Source organism: Peromyscus maniculatus, chromosome 23 (assembly GCF_049852395.1).
Source record: "Peromyscus maniculatus bairdii isolate BWxNUB_F1_BW_parent chromosome 23, HU_Pman_BW_mat_3.1, whole genome shotgun sequence".
In the NCBI taxonomy this organism is placed as follows: Eukaryota; Metazoa; Chordata; class Mammalia; order Rodentia; family Cricetidae; genus Peromyscus; species Peromyscus maniculatus.
The window spans coordinates 38,009,059-38,025,022 of NC_134874.1; the positions used below are offsets into that span (position 1 = coordinate 38,009,059).

Here is a 15,964-nt window from a genome sequence, read left to right on the forward strand (position 1 = left end):
GGATGACGGACGTATTTTTATTAGGCATTTGGATTAAAAGGCACAGGTCTCCGGGCACCTGTGCCGAGGACCAAAGCACAGTGGCAGCGGAACCTTTTCATTTGAAGATACAGCTGGCAATTTCATTAGTACTTGGAGGGAACCATTGGGGGGAAAAAGAGCCAGCTCAGGTCATTTAAGGAGTATTTTCACCGCGGTGACAGGCAGGGCGCAGGCTGTTCTGTTCATCTTGGCTTTTTCCAGACAGGTCACATTTCCAGTTTCTCTGCTTCTGTCAATGGGAAGGTGATCAGCTCTGGGGACTCCACGGTCCAGGTGACCTGGTCAGGGGCAGCTCTAACCCTCTTGTCCAGGGGTTCGAGCAAACTCAGCCCTGTTACCCAGCAGGAATGACGAGACCAGGCTAGAGGTGTAGATCACTTGGTAGAGAGCTTGCCGAAGATGCTCCAAGCCCTAGGTTCAATCCCCAGGACTGCCTAAACTGGGCGCAGGGGTACATGCCTGTAGTCAGTCCCAACACAAGAGGTAGAGGCAGGAGAATCAGAAGTTCATCCTTCACTACATAGCAAGTTGGAGGTCAACCTAGACTACGGGAGACCTGTCTCAATAAAAGAAAAAAAAAGCCTGGGTTTGGGTCAGGGAGACAGACCGACAGGCCTTACTGATATCCTAGACTTGTCTCCTAGCCTCCCAAGGGACATATAGGTCCTGTCTGTCACCAGTGAAGAACTGGACAGCTAGGCCCATGCCATCCTCTGGGGAGCAGGTACGAGTGCCAGCTTATGGGGCACAAAGGGCCACGAGGCTGTGACCCTGCAAGGCAGTGCCCCTGGACAGCCCTGGGCTGTGGTCAGGCCTTAGGGCAGAAGTTTGGCCAGGTAGCTAGCTTCCCTTCCTCCGTGTGCTTCCAGGCAAGGTCCAGCAAAAGGAGCCCAGCTCTGGCCTGGTCTCCGCTGGAAGCCAGCCACTAGGTCTGTAGTAGTGTCCGTCGGCAGAGGTCTTTGTGTTCTGCTGGGCAGGTCCCCCACGGCAAGGCATATCTGGGCTCCGTCTTTCCAACTTGGAGCTGTGCCTGGCCTCAGCTCACATTGGCAAATTCCCTAACTATTGACCTTTCCCAGTAACCATCCCCGAATCACAGACACAAAGGCCTCCGGTCTACCCCACCTATGATCTGTGAAGGGACAGGACCAAACCCAGGTCTCACTGGGATAGAGAGATCACACCTCCAGGCCCAGCGCGGCTAGTATCTGTCTCTTGGGGTACCAGGGCTGTCCCCTACGCCTTAGAAGGCTGAAGCACGAGTTCAAAACCAGCCTGGACTGCATCATTTGCGACCAACCTAAGCTACATAGAGTGAGATTCCTGTCACTCTAAAAAAAAGGGGGGGCGGGGGCATGGGCCCCAAGGAACTCCAGGACAGTTCTGGTCAGAGACAAGAGAGGAAGGAGAGGCCAATAGCAGTTGACAGCGGAAGTGGAAAAGCCTGGCGGAGCCTGTGGAGCAGGAACGCCCCACAGAAGGAAGCTGGGCTTGAGGCAGCTAGGTTGCCAACCAACTCGGTCCTCGTTATTAATGATCAGGTCGGGGGAGGGGCAAGCCTGTCACTCCAGCTTCCCCCTCAGAGAAAACACCAAAGGTACCAAGAGCTAAGTCCCACGAGCCTGTGAAAAAAAAAAAAAAAACACGTGGCAGCCGTAACATCAGGGGCAAAGGCAAGAAGAATGAGGACTAAGCATGGTGGTACACCCTGGGATGGAGGGGTGGGCGTGGGGTCCAGGTGTGAGAAGCCTGCAGAAGGCCCAGGGCAAGTCTATCCCTGTACAGAGGCTGGGAGGCCCTCTTCATAAAGACCCTGCCTAGCCCAAACAGAGAGCCTCAGATCCCAGGCCCCACTCAGGCTGCGGGCAGCCACAGCCCAGGGCACTGCCGCCTTTCCAGAAGTCTCCATTTGGGAAAAAAAAAAAAGAGAACCTCCTTATCCATTTAAAGTCCCATGAGGCCCTTCTAAATCCAGTTGTTGAGTTGGGCCCAGGGCATCTGGGCTGCCAAGAAGGAGCTGCCACCTTGGCTTTGCTAAATTCCCTAAAGGGCCTTGGGTGACGCTTTGGGCCCAGCCTCCATGTGGCCCCACAATACTGGAGGATGGATCTTGGGCTCAGCGGTAGCAGGGACATTTGTAAGTAAAGTTCTTCCTGGAATTGCCCCTTGGCCACCACACATAAAAAGGATTGTGAGGGAGGCAGGCATGTTCCCCTCCTGCCTGTTTTGGGGAAAGAACTGCAGGGGCTGGGCAGGCTTTCCCCAGAGATTTGGGCCTCAAGATGCCTTGATGGCCCAGATCACTCCCTTGTCCCCTGGGTGGCTAGGAAAAACCGCCCTATGCTGGTGGCTGAGCTGACATTCAAGGAAAATGGAGGCCCTAGAGATGCAACCTTGGGCTGCGGGATGCAGATCCGTAGGTTGAGTGCGTGCCTAGCATGCACAGAGCCCTTGGTTCATCCCCCAGCTCTGCACCGTGTGTGGTGATGTGTGCCTGGAATCCCAGCCAGAGAGAGGTGGAGCAGGAGGACCAGGAGTTCCAGGACAGCCTGGGCCATGTCTCTGGTCAACAACAAAATCCCCCCAAACGACCCCCATAGTGTGTCATCACCAGTCAGGCTTGTGGCATGGAGGGACCAGAGCTGAGATGAGCAGGCCTGGTCAGCACTGTCGACCCAGCCCAGAGCCCGGAGCGGGTGCTAGCTGCCCTCTCTGAAGCTGTGAATCTGCGTAGAGTACCGTTGCAGGTGGCCTTGGGGCTGGTCCTCGGTGGTGCCTAGCGTAGCCCCAGCCACCTGCTGCTGCTGCTGCTGCTGTTGCTGCTGGTGATGGTAGTGCTGATAGAGTTTGGGGCCGGGTGCAGGACCCGGCCCCTCCAGCCCCGGGAGGCGGCTGCTGGACATAGTGAGTATGGTGGCAGTCAGTGACTTGATGTAGTTCTTGGCCAGTGTGAGCGTCTCGATCTTGGAGAGTTTCTTGTCGGCCCGCACATGCGGGATGACCTCACGCAGCGCTTGGAAGGCGTTGTTGAGTTTATGCATCCGCTGTCTTTCCCGCTCATTGCTCTCCAGCCGCCTCTGAACACTGTTCTCCCTGCGGCCACCAGAGCCCTGTCGCCGGCGGCTGACCTCCGCTCGGGCTCCGCCTGCACGGGCGGTCCTACTCCGAAGACCCTTGGTCAGCTCCGACCCCCCTGAGCCTGCCTGGGGTCTGTCGGGGGTCTGCTCTCCTGGGGTGGCTTCTGTGTCCTGCATGGGTGTCCGGCGCCGAGGAGGTCGGTTCTTGGTCTTCATAGTCTTCCCGGGAGGTGGTGGCCGGAAGAGGCCCTTCAAACTGAAATTCAGAACACAGCCCTCTGCAGTCATTCCGTGTGGCCAGGGGGCAGCATGGCCGTCTCATGGCTTCTCTCCAGTGCAATGGCATCAACAGCCAGTGCAGCTGACCGCTGGTGCATAGCGACACCCATGTGCTTCCCATTCACAGTGGCCCTGCACTGACTCCCCTCTGCTCCCAGGGCCCTTGTTAATCTCACGTCTCCCCTCCCCACTGAACTGGGAACCCTTTCAGCTCCCATGCCCTTTACCTCCCGAGCCTAGGTGATCCTTGACAATTTGTTTAAACCACGCAGGAACAGGTCCCGGCCCTGGCTCATGGGGTCCCCCCCAACACTGTCATTTGTCCCAGGGACAGGCAACACCCGTTAGACGGCATGTTTACAGCTTTCCTGGACATGACACAGGCCCAGACACTATCAGAACCAGAACTGCAGTAAGTGCACACAGGACAGCTCACAGGTCAGATTGACAGTCGCCAAGGCCCTGCAGCAGCCCCCAGTTCCACCACGTGGACGGCACCAGCCAGTCTGAGTGGGAGCCACCATCTGGGTTTTCCTCCCACCCGAGCCAGGCGTCCACCTAGTCGTGCCTCTGGGTCCCCTCCCAGGAGTCCCATCCAGCTCCCCCAGCCCCTTGGTTTACCTGGGGATCCGATCCGAGGCCGCACGTTCTGAGGCTGCCCACGGGGGACAAGGACACGTAGCTTTAGCCACCACGGGCGGGGCCGCGGGAAGCATGTAAATGAACTCGCTGGGCGGGGCCAGGGCGGCACCTGCGGCCACGCCCCCCGCTCTGGGGACCGGTGCCGACCCGCCTCCCCCCGTCCCTCTGGGTCTGAGAGCCCGCGGTGTCTCTGGGGACCCGCTGGGGCTGGGGAAACCCGGGACTGCACCTGGCCAGTGCACCTGGCCGTGGGGTTAAGGCTCAGAACAGTGTAGGATAAGCCACCCTGAGTAATCTTACAGGAACGGCAGCAGCCACGTCCCTGAACAAAGCTGGCAAGACCTCTCCTACCCGGCCCCAGAACACTGAATTCCAGTGGACTCAGGGCTCAGCTTCTCCCCGCTGCAGTCTCTCCAGACTGGAATGGGGTGAGTCAGGGAGGCCACCCAGGTCACTAGATCTCCTAGCGGCAGGGTGTCACTGTCTTCATGAATCAGAAAATTGGGCTTAAAAAAGAAAGAAAGAAAGAAAGAAAGAAAGAAAGAAAGAAACTCACCTAGCTGCCTACCTGCTTTGAGGGAGCCGGCCTCAGTTTCCTGAGGTTACAAGAAAATTACAATATAAAAGGTTATGTGGCGCCGGGCGGTGGTGGCGCACGCCTTTAATCCCAGCACTTGGGAGGCAGAGGCAGGCGGATCTTTGTGAGTTCGAGGCCAGCCTGGGCTACCAAGTGAGTTCCAGGAAAGGCGCAAAGCTACACAGAGAAACCCTGTCTCGAAAAACCAAAAAAAAAAAAAAAAAGGTTATGTGGCACAGGGCGGCAGTGATGGATGGCGCACGCCTTTAATCCCAGCACTCGTGAGGCAGAGGCAGGCGGATCTCTGTGAGTTCAAGGCCAGCCTGGTGAGTTTCAGGATAGGCTCCACAGCTACACAGAGAAACCCTGTCTTGGAAAAACAAAAACAAACAAACAAACAAACAAAAAAGGTTATGTGGCAAAGAGACGGCTCTGTGGGTCGAGGCACCCGACACCAAGTCTGACGACGAGTCTGGGACCCACATGGTGGAAGGAGAGAACCAACTCCCCCAAGTTGTCCATGAATGTCATGGTGCTCACAGAAAACAGGCTTTCTTGCTGGCTTTTAACACATTATTTCATTCTTGTTTGGTTTGGTCTTGTATGTGTGTGCGCTCACAGGTCAGAGGACATCTTGCAGGAGTCTGCTCTCTATTTTCTACCACGTGAGTCCCAGGGGTGAACTCAAGTCATAAGGCTTGGTACAAGTGACTGAGCCATTTTGTTGGCTGTACCCCAGGCTGCCCTTGAGCTCCTGATCCTGCAGCCTCTGCCTCCCAAGTGCTAGAATTACAGCTGGGTACTGGCACACTCAGCTCAACTCCTGTGCTTTGGACTCAACTATTGACAAAAGTGTGCTGAAAATTTTATATACACACACACACACACACAATTTATTACAGTGAGTGCTATGGTTCCAGATGTGTGCCATGGTAGTGTGGTGCTGGGGACCACATGCGTGTACCTGGCTTTCTTTTTGTTTTAGAGACAGAGACTCCATAGCCCAGGCTGTCCTCAGACTCATGGCAATTCTCCTGCCTCAGCCTCCTGGTGCAGGGATTATAAGTGTGGCTGGTCACTATGATCAACTAAACAGGAGGTGTTTTGTCCCCCCCCCCCCCCCGCCCCATGGGCTGATAAGACAAGTCAAAATTCAGCCAGGAGTCTCCGAGTGAGTTTTCATGTTTGGCAGGCTTGGGTGTCACTAATCTGGGACCCAGCCTTCCTGTGGGCAATGTCTAGCAGGAAGCTGTCACCTCCCTCATCCACTTGGACTTCAATGAGAGGAAAGGAGAGAAGGGTCGGGTCATGGAGACACCCCAATACTGTATAGAACAGCTAGTGTTTTTAAGACAGGACCTCATTCATACCATAGCCCAGGCTGGTCTTAGGTTCATGGTAATCCTCCTGCCTTAGTACCCCAGGTGCTGGGATTAAAGGCATGCAGCATAGCAAGACCAGTGAAAGGCTGTTGTGTTTGATGTGTGTGTGTGTGTGTGTGTGTGGTGCCGGTGCATGGACACACACATCGAGTGTGAAGGTTCCTCAGGAGCGCCACCATTTTTTGTCTGACAGGACCTCTTAGTGGCCTGGAACGGGCATAGTATGACCAGTGAGTCCAGGGATCTGCTGCCTGCCTCCCCAGAACTGGATAAGCGAGCAGGCTCCACCTTACCTGTCTTTTCATTATTAAACATCATGGGTTTTAGAAGTTGAACATGGGTCTTAGCAAAGAAGCCATTTCACAGCCTGAAGGGAAATGACTTGTGAGCTTCTTGGAGTTGTGAGCCTCTTGGAGTTGTACCTGGGGGCTGGACCAAGCCAAGACTTCATAAACCAAATCTTACCCGAACTCCCCAGTAAGTAGGGAGGCTTGGATTACAGAAATCACAGCCACATGTGCAGACTATGGTGTCCTGTGACCCATCCTCATGCCCTTAGGACTGTGGGGGGCTCAGAGACCCACAGCACCAGGCCAACCCCACACAAGGACAAAACAAGGAATAAATGTAGCAACGGGGTTTATAAATATATAACTATATTTATTTTGAATATTAAATAGTTTTTAAATTACAAGCAATTTATTGAATCACACTAAGCTTCAATATACAGTAAAAACCTTACGATTTAAAAATGTACACAATTTAAACTCCAAGTTCATTAACTGTTATATTGCCGTGAACCCCTTCTGACTGTGTTGAGTCCAACCCAGTAGGTGTCAGGCCTGGTGGGGGTGACTGCCCCACCCAGGCCTCTGCTGTGGACAGGGTGAAACACTGGGCACATGCACCAGTCTGGTCAAGACCTAGCTCTGCCTCTGCAGGCTTCAGGAACCAAACAGCACTGGGACGGCTGTGGGTGACGACTTCAATACTGTCAGCGCATCTTAAGAACTTAGTTAAAAGTTAAGTGACTTTCCCAACAGCCAAGATGGTGCCACCCTGTTTGTTGAAGGAATATTGAGATGTATGTTTGAAGTAACCGTGTCTGCCCATTCTTATGGGAAGGTGACTTCTCTCGAGGTGGGTGCTCTGACGTGTGGCACACAGAACCTGAGTTTTCAGGTGATGGGCTGAGGAGCGGGAGGATCAGGAGCTGCCTGCTTTCTTCCCCAGTGCTGGGGACAGACGGGTAATAGGTCACTAGTTCTACAAATACCCTATGAGAAATATGGAGAAAAAAAAAAGGGTTTTAAAGGGCATTCCACAGCAGGGAGACAGACTTCCTTAGATAAAGCCATCCTTCTAAAAACAGTCAGGTCTGTACATCTGGAATAGGAGGGAGGGAGGCTGTTCACCATTTCAGCCTTTCAGAGTCTGAATCTCATGGGGAAGGGGACTACTTTTTTCTTTCTGACTTAGGATCGGTCATCTTATAACAAATGGAGGATATCAAAAAAAGACATGGAGGGCTCATTATTTTTATTAGAGGACTTAAAAGTCAGTTTCCAGTCTGGCAGGTGGAAGATGGGGGGCACTCAAGGGAGGGCAGGAAAAGAATCACTGAGCCCAGCCCATGCCAGCTACAGGGACCACTGATTTCACATTCGCTTATTTGAATGAACAAGTTTGGAAAGGCCACCAACAGCAACCAAATTATCATTAAAAACAACACAACAATCTGGGTGTGGTGGCAGCACTTGGGACGTAGAGGCAGGAGGGTCTCTGTGAGTTCGAGGCTAGCCTGGTCTACAAAGCAAGTTCTAGGACAGCCAGGGCTACACAAAGAAACCCTGTCTTGAGAAAGCCAAAAACAAAAATAAAAAACAAAACAAGACAAAACCCATATAGGATGGCAAAGCACATGCTCACATTTCAAAACTGGGAATTTAATCTACTGAGATTCCTGTATATTGCTTGAGACTTTGGGAGGATGTGTTGACAAGTGTTATACAAAGTCTTCCCTTCCATGCGACACCACAGAAAGACCCACCCCACCCCCACCCCCAACTCAATCTATAAAATGCTTTTGTTTTGGCAATTAACCATGAAAGCGATATAGATATAAATATAAATGGGAATTGTATTGTTAAAATCCCTTCAACATGGTGAAAGATGATCAGCCCTCAGACGTCAATAATCTATCCCAGGCTGACTGCAGAAGAAGGCTATATATAGAGTCTATGGATTCACATGATTGTAATCAGTGAATCTGAACTTCTTAAACCTATAATTTGAAAAAAATCTTAATTGCTTCTCTCTTTCTCAACTAAGACTGGTAGATAGAGGTTAAAAAAAAAAAATCAGAAAGTCCACACAGCAAAAAATTCAGTTATGACAATTTTGGCAAAGTTACTTTCAAATGCCGTTTGTAATATACATGTCACAAGATCCAGTGCTTTCTATGGAGCCAGGCATGCTAGTGTGCCCCAAGTACGGGAAAAGGAGACTATCTGTTCTCAATTGTCTTCTGTTGATTGTAAAGTTATTGCTTAGTATAAAAAAATTCATGGATCGAATCAGAGTTGATAATAAAGATCATAATTTGCTACGTAAACTCAAGCCGACATCCACATTTGCACTCTGTAGGAGGGCCCAAGTCCCTCTGATTGACATCACGATGTTCCAGCCAGGACCTGGAGACTCACCCCAATGTCACACTGGAGTCTGGGTAGTGGGATCAGCACCGTGAAGATTTGGGGTGATCAGCCCATGTAAGAAGGGCCACCCCAACAGGTGCAGTCCCCACTCGACATGGCATTGCCATGGCACTAGCCACCGACACTTCCTTACGTCAAAGCAGGACTCCTGGGCGGCAGAGCAAGGCCAGCCTTGTGTGGGGGACACCAGATTCCTTCGATGACGTACTGAGACTATGCTGAAGACTCGAGATCCCTTTCAGGACAAGAGGAAAGCTGGGTGCTTGATACAGAAGGGGAGGCATGCGTGGGTTTCCCAGGCCAGCCACGAGGCCGTGAGGGCTGCTGGTGGAGGCCCTGCTGGGGTCCCTGTCCTCCTCCTCGCAGGTACAGGGTGCTGCCTGTCTCCTGGGTGCTGTGGCCTGGAGTGGGAAGCCCCATCCCCAAACATTTTCGAACAGCTCTCTCAGCAACACCCACAGTGGACAAATCGCTCTTTGCACCCACAGTTCTTCATGGGAACTCAGGGCCTCAGAGGTCTCTGCCTGCCCGCAAGACAAATGAGATCTCTTACAGGCTGGCCTCTGTGGAAAGGATGTGGTGCAGATCTCACCTGCCACCCCAGAAAATGGCACTGAGTTCTGGGTGCATCTCTTACTGGATTTCTACCAAGAGGATTTAAAAGCATAAGAGGCAGGACGACAGACTGCTCAGAGAGAATCCACCTCATTCAGAAACATGCTTGATGCAATCAATGAAATGAAGTAGCCGTTTTGAACTCATCAAAAATATTTCCTCTAGGAACACAGAACACAAACACCCAGAGTCAGCATGGCCTGGGAAAGAGTACCTGTGTACAGTTCCCACAGGTCTGAAGATAGAACACTCAAAATACCGAAGCTTACAGTACCATGCAGGGCAAACACATGAGAAGACAGGAAAAAAAAAACAAAAACAAAAAAAACCCCACACCAGTGGACAGCACCATCTTGGCCTGCCATGTTTTCCTCGTATAATTTACGATGCTGTACAACACTGGGAGCTCAAGCACTCACCCACAGTGCAGTCAGAGAGCAATTAGTGATGTCCTTAGAAACAGTCAATATGGCTCACTGTGACCCTCCCCTGGTGTACCCCTGTGTGTCATCTGTGCCCAAACTAGAGGCACAGCTGTGGTGGGGACGACACCCCACAGAAAACAGACCCATGCCCTGGGGTGCACAGGTCCCCCAACACTCGTGCACCAGAGCCGTGGCAGTGCGGCCGCCTCAGCAGGACGCCCCGGCGCACTTCTGGAGCAGCGCAGGCGAGGGCTGCAGAGGAGAGGGCTTCCTGCGTGGTGGCCTGGCTCCCCGTCATCCTGAGCCTTTCTCTGTCTGGTGGCGGCCACCAAGGAGTCGACGTCATCGCTCAGGCAAACATGCAGGAACGCTGCTTGGGCCGGAGAGTGTGTCCACAGCCACCTAATCCTTCTCTCCATCTTCACTGCTTCCTGTTTCCCAGACACAAGCAACACGACAAAGCGGATCAGTTTTAAGAACTGACTACCCAGACACTAAGAGCATGGAGGTTCCTGGGCTGCCTCATGCCTTCCTGGGCGGCCCTGTCTGTCCCTCCTTCCCACAGCCGGCAGGGCTCTGCACACACAGCTGCTCGGCTCCCACAGTGGCTCCATGGCCACACTCAGGGGCACTGAAGTACACCAGCCTGACCCGTACACCTGCCCCCCAGAGATCCTTAGGCACAGGCATTATCTCATCAGCACAGGTGAAAACTGTGTAAACAAATAAAAGCACTTTATATCCTACATTTATTATTTGATCTGTAAACTTCAAATAAAAAATGTACCTATTAACATTTATCTTCCGATCTTGGTATAGGGAAAGGGGCCCATATGTTCAGGCATTGCTACTTCAAATTGGCCCTGCTGCGAGTTCCCGGCTGGCCCTCTGCTATCGCACAGAGACCAAGACTTAGTGGCAAAATCAACACTGCCGGGTAGCGACAGAGAGCCTGGGCCCGAGTCCAAGCCACAGGTCAAGTGTGCCTAGAGCAGGTGCCTGTGCAGGGCGCTCCTCTGGGAGAGCAGTGTGACCCGAGGAGCAGGGCTGGCAGCAAGGGGGAAAAAAGAGCCTCTCCAGGGCCTCCAGGGCCAGACCAGCAGGGCTAGGCAGAAATGAGCACTAGGAGACACTCCAAATGTGCAAAGCGTGGCCAAATATGTGCTGTCAAGCTTGTGAGAGATCTACCAGGCCTGTGGTTTCAGCTACTTGGGAATCTGAGGCAGAAGGATCGAAAGTTCAAGGCCAAACTGAATACAGGACAGGCAGGGCAACTTGGTAAAACTTTTTGTCTCAAAAACAAAACAAAACAAAGACTAAGAAGAGACCTGGGGAATAAAGCTTAGTGGTAAAGCAGTGAGGGGCTGGGGTGTGGCTCAGTGGTAGAGCACCTGCCTAGAATCCCCCAGTGAGGGGCTGGGGGTGTGGCTCAGTGGTAGAGCACCTGCCTAGAATCCCCCAGTGAGGGGCTGGGGTGGGGCTCAGTGGTAGAGCCCCTGCCTAGAATCCCCCAGTGAGGGACTGGGGTGTGGCTCAGTGGTAGAGCACCTGCCTAGAATCCCCCAGTGAGGGGCTGGGGGTGTGGCTCAGTGGTAGAGCACCTGCCTAGAATCCCCCAGTGAGGGGCTGGGGTGGGGCTCAGTGGTAGAGCCCCTGCCTAGAATCCCCCAGTGAGGGACTGGGGTGTGGCTCAGTGGTAGAGCCCCTGCCTAGAATCCCCCAGTGAGGGGATATACCTCAAGGTAGAACAATGTGCTTAGTACACCCGAGGAACCACCCCCACCACACACAGAATTGTCAAGCAAATAAATGTATAATCTACCCAGGAAAGACTAAAATAGCATCAGCTCATCACTCCTTTGGGTCTAGGGTGGGAGCACTCCTGGCTGAAAGCCATCATGCCTCTGCCACGGCCCCACCCCCAGCACACGCAGGGCTCCTCTCACCTCCTTGTTCAATGTCTGAGTCCGTGAGGTGTGTGAGTGAGAAGCTGGCAATGTTGGCAGGAGAGATGGAGAACCTGGAGCAGGGGGACACGTGTGGCCAGCTCTGCTCCGCGCTCCTGGCCGGTGGGGGCGGAGAAAAGTATTTGGAGGTTTGAAGAGAAGGCTTGGAACCCAGAAGGCTTGTTGTTTTTGACATGAAAGGATCTGGGGAGAAGTCATCATCCCATTCAAAGCCTCCGCCTGCAGGAGGAACAGCACCCTGTTATCACTTAATGCAATCAACTCACGATAAGCAGAGGGGGCCCAGGGCCTAAGACAACCTGCCAACAGATGGCAGAGCAGAGCACACGGGAAGTGTTTCTTCAGGGGTCATTTCAAAACAAGTGATGTTCCTTTCCAACAATGTTAACATTAGCCAGGCGTGGTGGCACACATCTTTAATCCCAGCACTTGGGAGGCAAAGATAGGGGGAATCTCTCTTACATTCCAGGCCAGCCCAGTCTACAGTGAGACTCTGTCTCAAAGAAAAGCAAACAAAACAACACAACAACCGCTCCGGACCCCCCCCCCCCCCCCCCCCCCGAGAATACTGCTCCTTTTCCCACCGCCTTTACAAGCGATCACCTCGGCAGCCCAATACCTTCTTCATCCGTGGAGCTCTCCGAGTTCATGCACCTGCCCAGGCAGGGTGAGCCTGCGGATGCTGCTGGGCTGCTGGGTCCCGGACCATGAGCTTCTCCTCCACAGTGCCCCAGCTCTTTAGTGGGAGTTTCCTGAAAAGACAAACAAATATTCTAGTTTTTTAGAGCCCACACTCCTAACCACACCCAGGCTGACACAGGCTCACTGGGTGGGGTGTTCTAAAGAGTTATTTACGTTATGTGAGGAAGAAGGCATGGGTCCTCAGGATCTGGAGTTACAGGTGATTATGAACCAATGAGTGATGGGAGCCCAGGTCCTGTGCAAAGGCAGCCGCTATTCCACCCCACCACTCTTTTGACACAGTCTCACAATACAGACCAGACGGCCTCAAACTCCAGGTATCCGCCTGCCTCTCAGCCTCCAGATTGCTGGGATTAAAGGTGTGCATCATCAAGACCAGTTCTCTCCAGCCCCTTTTCTACCACGCCCCCTCTTTTCTTTCTCCTCCCCTCCCCCCAACAAGGTTTCTCTATGTAGTCCTGGCTGTCCTGGAACTCACTCTGTAGCCCAGGCTGGCCTGAACTCACAAAGATCCACCTGCCTCTCCCTCCCGAGTGCTGAGACTAAATGTTAACTACCTGGCCTCTTCTTTTTAAAGGCAGTATCTCACTATATAACCAAGAGAGGTCTCAACTTTGCTGTCGAGCTCACGCTAGCATCAATCTCTTGATCCTTTCAGACTCCTGAATGACAGGATGACAGGCCTGTGCCACTATATACAGCAAGGTCCTGTCATATACGATCCCTCGAATGTAGCTCTAGCATTTGTACAAGACAGTCCTGAAACCTTTGAGAAGAAAATGAACATGCAGATACAGGAGGGAAGAGTCCCAGACTCCAAAGTGGTACCACACTGGCACTGCACAGCAGACATGTTGCCTTTGGAACGCCCTGGCCCTGGACAGGGTTGCTGGAGCAGGCTTTGGTTCTGGTTAGGAAAGGCAAGGATCTTTTAACTCCCCGAGCAGGACAACTCAAGGTCCCCTTCTCTCCTTGTCCATGCTCTGTCCCTGTCACCATCTCCATGCAGTCTGACAGCTGTTCTGAAGAGGACCCCTGATGGTTTCCATGCTCTCCCGGCTTGTGTGGCAGGCTTGGGTACCATCTTTCTGCCTGCAGGACCAAGAAGGTGCACAGGGCTGGGATTACAGGGTTATCACCAAGGGAGGAGCTCGGAAAAGCAACTAGAAAGTGTTGAGGAGTTTCTGGGCCTACCTTTGAGCTGTTCCCAAACAATACACCAAAGCCGTGAAAACTGTACTATGGGGGATGAGGAGATGCCACCAAGCTCCAGCCTGGCCAGTGGATACATCCCCTGGCCACAGACTGGAAAGAGGAACTAGTTCTGATACCAAAGCTCACAGAAGGCTGGCTGGAGCTTGTGGCCTGAAGGCAGCGGTGAAGGCCTCAGACAAACATATCAACACCCTACCAACCTGAAAAGACAGATGCCCAGTACATGATGGGCAGACACAAACTCTAAAGTGACCCAGTCTTCAAAGAGCCAGGACAAGAAATGATCCACACAGGTGCCAAAGATCACGAGCACTGGGGTTCTCTGCAGAGAGTTTAAACAGTGGGGCCAGATGCTGCCGGGAAAGGGCTGTCAACTCCGAATACGGTTAAGAAAACATCCTCCAGGAGGAAGTATGAGATGAAGAACTGGCTGTCAGTGGATTTGGGGAAAAAGGAGGCTGAGAAAAGCTGAATGAACTTCTCCAAGTAGGACAAGACAACAGACAGGAGCCGGGGAGCACCAGCGCTCAAGACAGAACCACTGGGTGAATATAAAGTCATTTGCCTCCAGTTTTTCCTTTTTACAAAAATGATCACACTGCTTTTGTGCACTTACTCATTTCCTGTGGGGGGCAGGGTCTGCACATGGCACGGCACACACGTGGAGGTCAGGGGACAGCTTGTCAGTTCTTCCTCCATTATGTCCCAGGGACTGGACGTGGGAGCAAGCACTTTTCCCCACCGAGCGTCTTGCTAGCGCTTGAGCACACCCCACTGTGTGCGTGCGTGCGTGCGTGCGTGTGTGTGTGTGTGTGTGTGTGTGTGTGTGTCTACTTCCTGAGTGCTGGGATTGCAGCTTGTATGCCCCCATGCCCTGGGGTGCTGGTATTTATGCACGCTAGGCAAGTACTCCAACTAAGCTTCACCTCTAGCTCATGCTCATGAATTTCTTAAAATGTTTGATGATTGAAAGTAAAATACACTGCACTATTTTTTTTTTTTTTTTTTTTTGGTCATGGTGTTTTAGCCAGGCGAGGGTTCTACCACTGAGCTGCACCCCCAGATCCTGATGAACGTTTCCAATGGGTGTAGATCTAAAGCACATGACAAAGCCAGGAAGGAGGGACAGTAAGCAATACCCCAAAGGAAAGTCTCTACACTCTATCTGAAGGAGTCATGATGAAATATACACGATGAAATCCCTGCAACAACTACCTCCAATGTTAAGAGAAAGGACACACTAACACCCACCACAGAGGAACACACTACTGACACTATTCCAAAGGAAGGAAGCAGACTGACTCAGAAGAGCAGAATCAAATGGCACACCTAAACCCAAGCACACCATTGAAAACAGACTTTCAGGGGCTGGGAAGCTGGGTTAATCTATAAAGTGCCTGCCTTTCCCGGCAGCATCTGGCCCCACTGTTTAAACTCTCTGCAGAGAACCCCAGTGCTCGTGACCTTTGGCACCTGTGTGGATCATTTCTTCTGGGCAGTGAGGTTGTCCTGGCTCCTTGAAGGCTGGGTCACTTTAGAGTTTGTGTCTGCCATGCATGAGGATGTGAGGCATGCACATCTGCCAGGCATGGTGGCAAACACCTGCAGTCTTAGCCATCATCTCACTGGCCCCCGTAACTGAATTAGACTACAAGTCCATACCAGAGAGATACAAGAAAATTTCCAACTGGAACCAGCCAGTTGGCTCAGCAGGTGAAGGTGCCTGCTGCCAAGGCTGATAGCCTGGAACGATCCCTGGACCCACAAAGTGGAAGGAGAGGAGCAACTCTCCCAAGCTGTCCTCTGACCTCCACATGTGCCCGTGGCATTTGTACACCTACACCTACACACACTCAACAAACAGACAAGTAAGTGGAGAAGTTGGGAGATAAGCTCCATGGGTAAAAGTGCATGCTGCTAAGCCTGATGACTCAAGTTGGATTCTCAGACTCACATGGAGAAATGACTCCTCAACTTACCCTCTGATCTCCACATGTACACTGTGGCGTAAAAGCATGCATATACTAAATAAATAAAAATGTAAAAAAAATGTATAAAATAAATGCAGCAACAATTATAAAAAAGAAAAATCTCCAAGTCTTAGAAATGATATAATATACATACAAGTCTTTGATGGGTCAAAGAGGAAGCCTTATGGAAAATGAGAAAACAATTGGAGCTGGATGAAAGTAAAAGCACAACATATTTAAAGTTTGTGGGAAGCAGCTCTAGAAGCAAGAAGGAATTTATAGCATTAAAGTTGAATAGAATAAAAGAAGCCTCAAGTCTCAAAGTTTTTCCCATAAGAATCTAGAAAAGGGGGC

General features: G+C 52.0%; 2 protein-coding genes across 3 annotated transcripts in view; both read right to left on the reverse strand.

Annotated features, from left to right (window-relative positions):
- Nucleotides 1–3: 3 nt before the first annotated feature.
- Nucleotides 4–4,158, reverse strand: Bhlha15 (basic helix-loop-helix family member a15). Its single transcript, XM_006982658.4, has 2 exons — nt 4,020–4,158; nt 4–3,375 (listed from the first exon to the last, which is right to left on the reverse strand). The coding sequence occupies exons 1-2, from the start codon at nt 4,112–4,114 to the stop codon at nt 2,742–2,744; spliced, it is 729 nt and encodes a 242-aa protein (XP_006982720.2). The 5' UTR covers nt 4,115–4,158; the 3' UTR covers nt 4–2,741.
- Nucleotides 4,159–6,638: 2,480 nt separating this feature from the next.
- The window catches only part of Lmtk2 (lemur tyrosine kinase 2), a 90,517-nt gene continuing 81,191 nt past the window's right edge, over nt 6,639–15,964 (reverse strand). For both annotated transcript variants that reach the window (XM_042268365.2, XM_042268364.2), the window contains exons 12-14: nt 12,343–12,475; nt 11,703–11,942; nt 6,639–10,187 (exon numbers count right to left, since the gene is read on the reverse strand). In XM_042268365.2, the coding sequence (XP_042124299.2) occupies nt 10,159–10,187; nt 11,703–11,942; nt 12,343–12,475 (402 nt within the window). In that variant the 3' untranslated portion in view covers nt 6,639–10,158. The remainder of the gene's footprint in view (nt 10,188–11,702; nt 11,943–12,342; nt 12,476–15,964) is intronic.

Bases quoted from the DNA above. Each gene is read 5' to 3' on its own strand.
- Bhlha15 (XM_006982658.4), bottom strand. From the start codon at position 4,114: ATGCTTCCCGCGGCCCCGCCCGTGGTGGCTAAAGCTACGTGTCCTTGT. The intron at 3,376-4,019 runs GTAAACCAAGGG...TCTGAATTTCAG, and splicing joins GCCTCGGATCGGATCCCCAG to TTTGAAGGGCCTCTTCCGGC.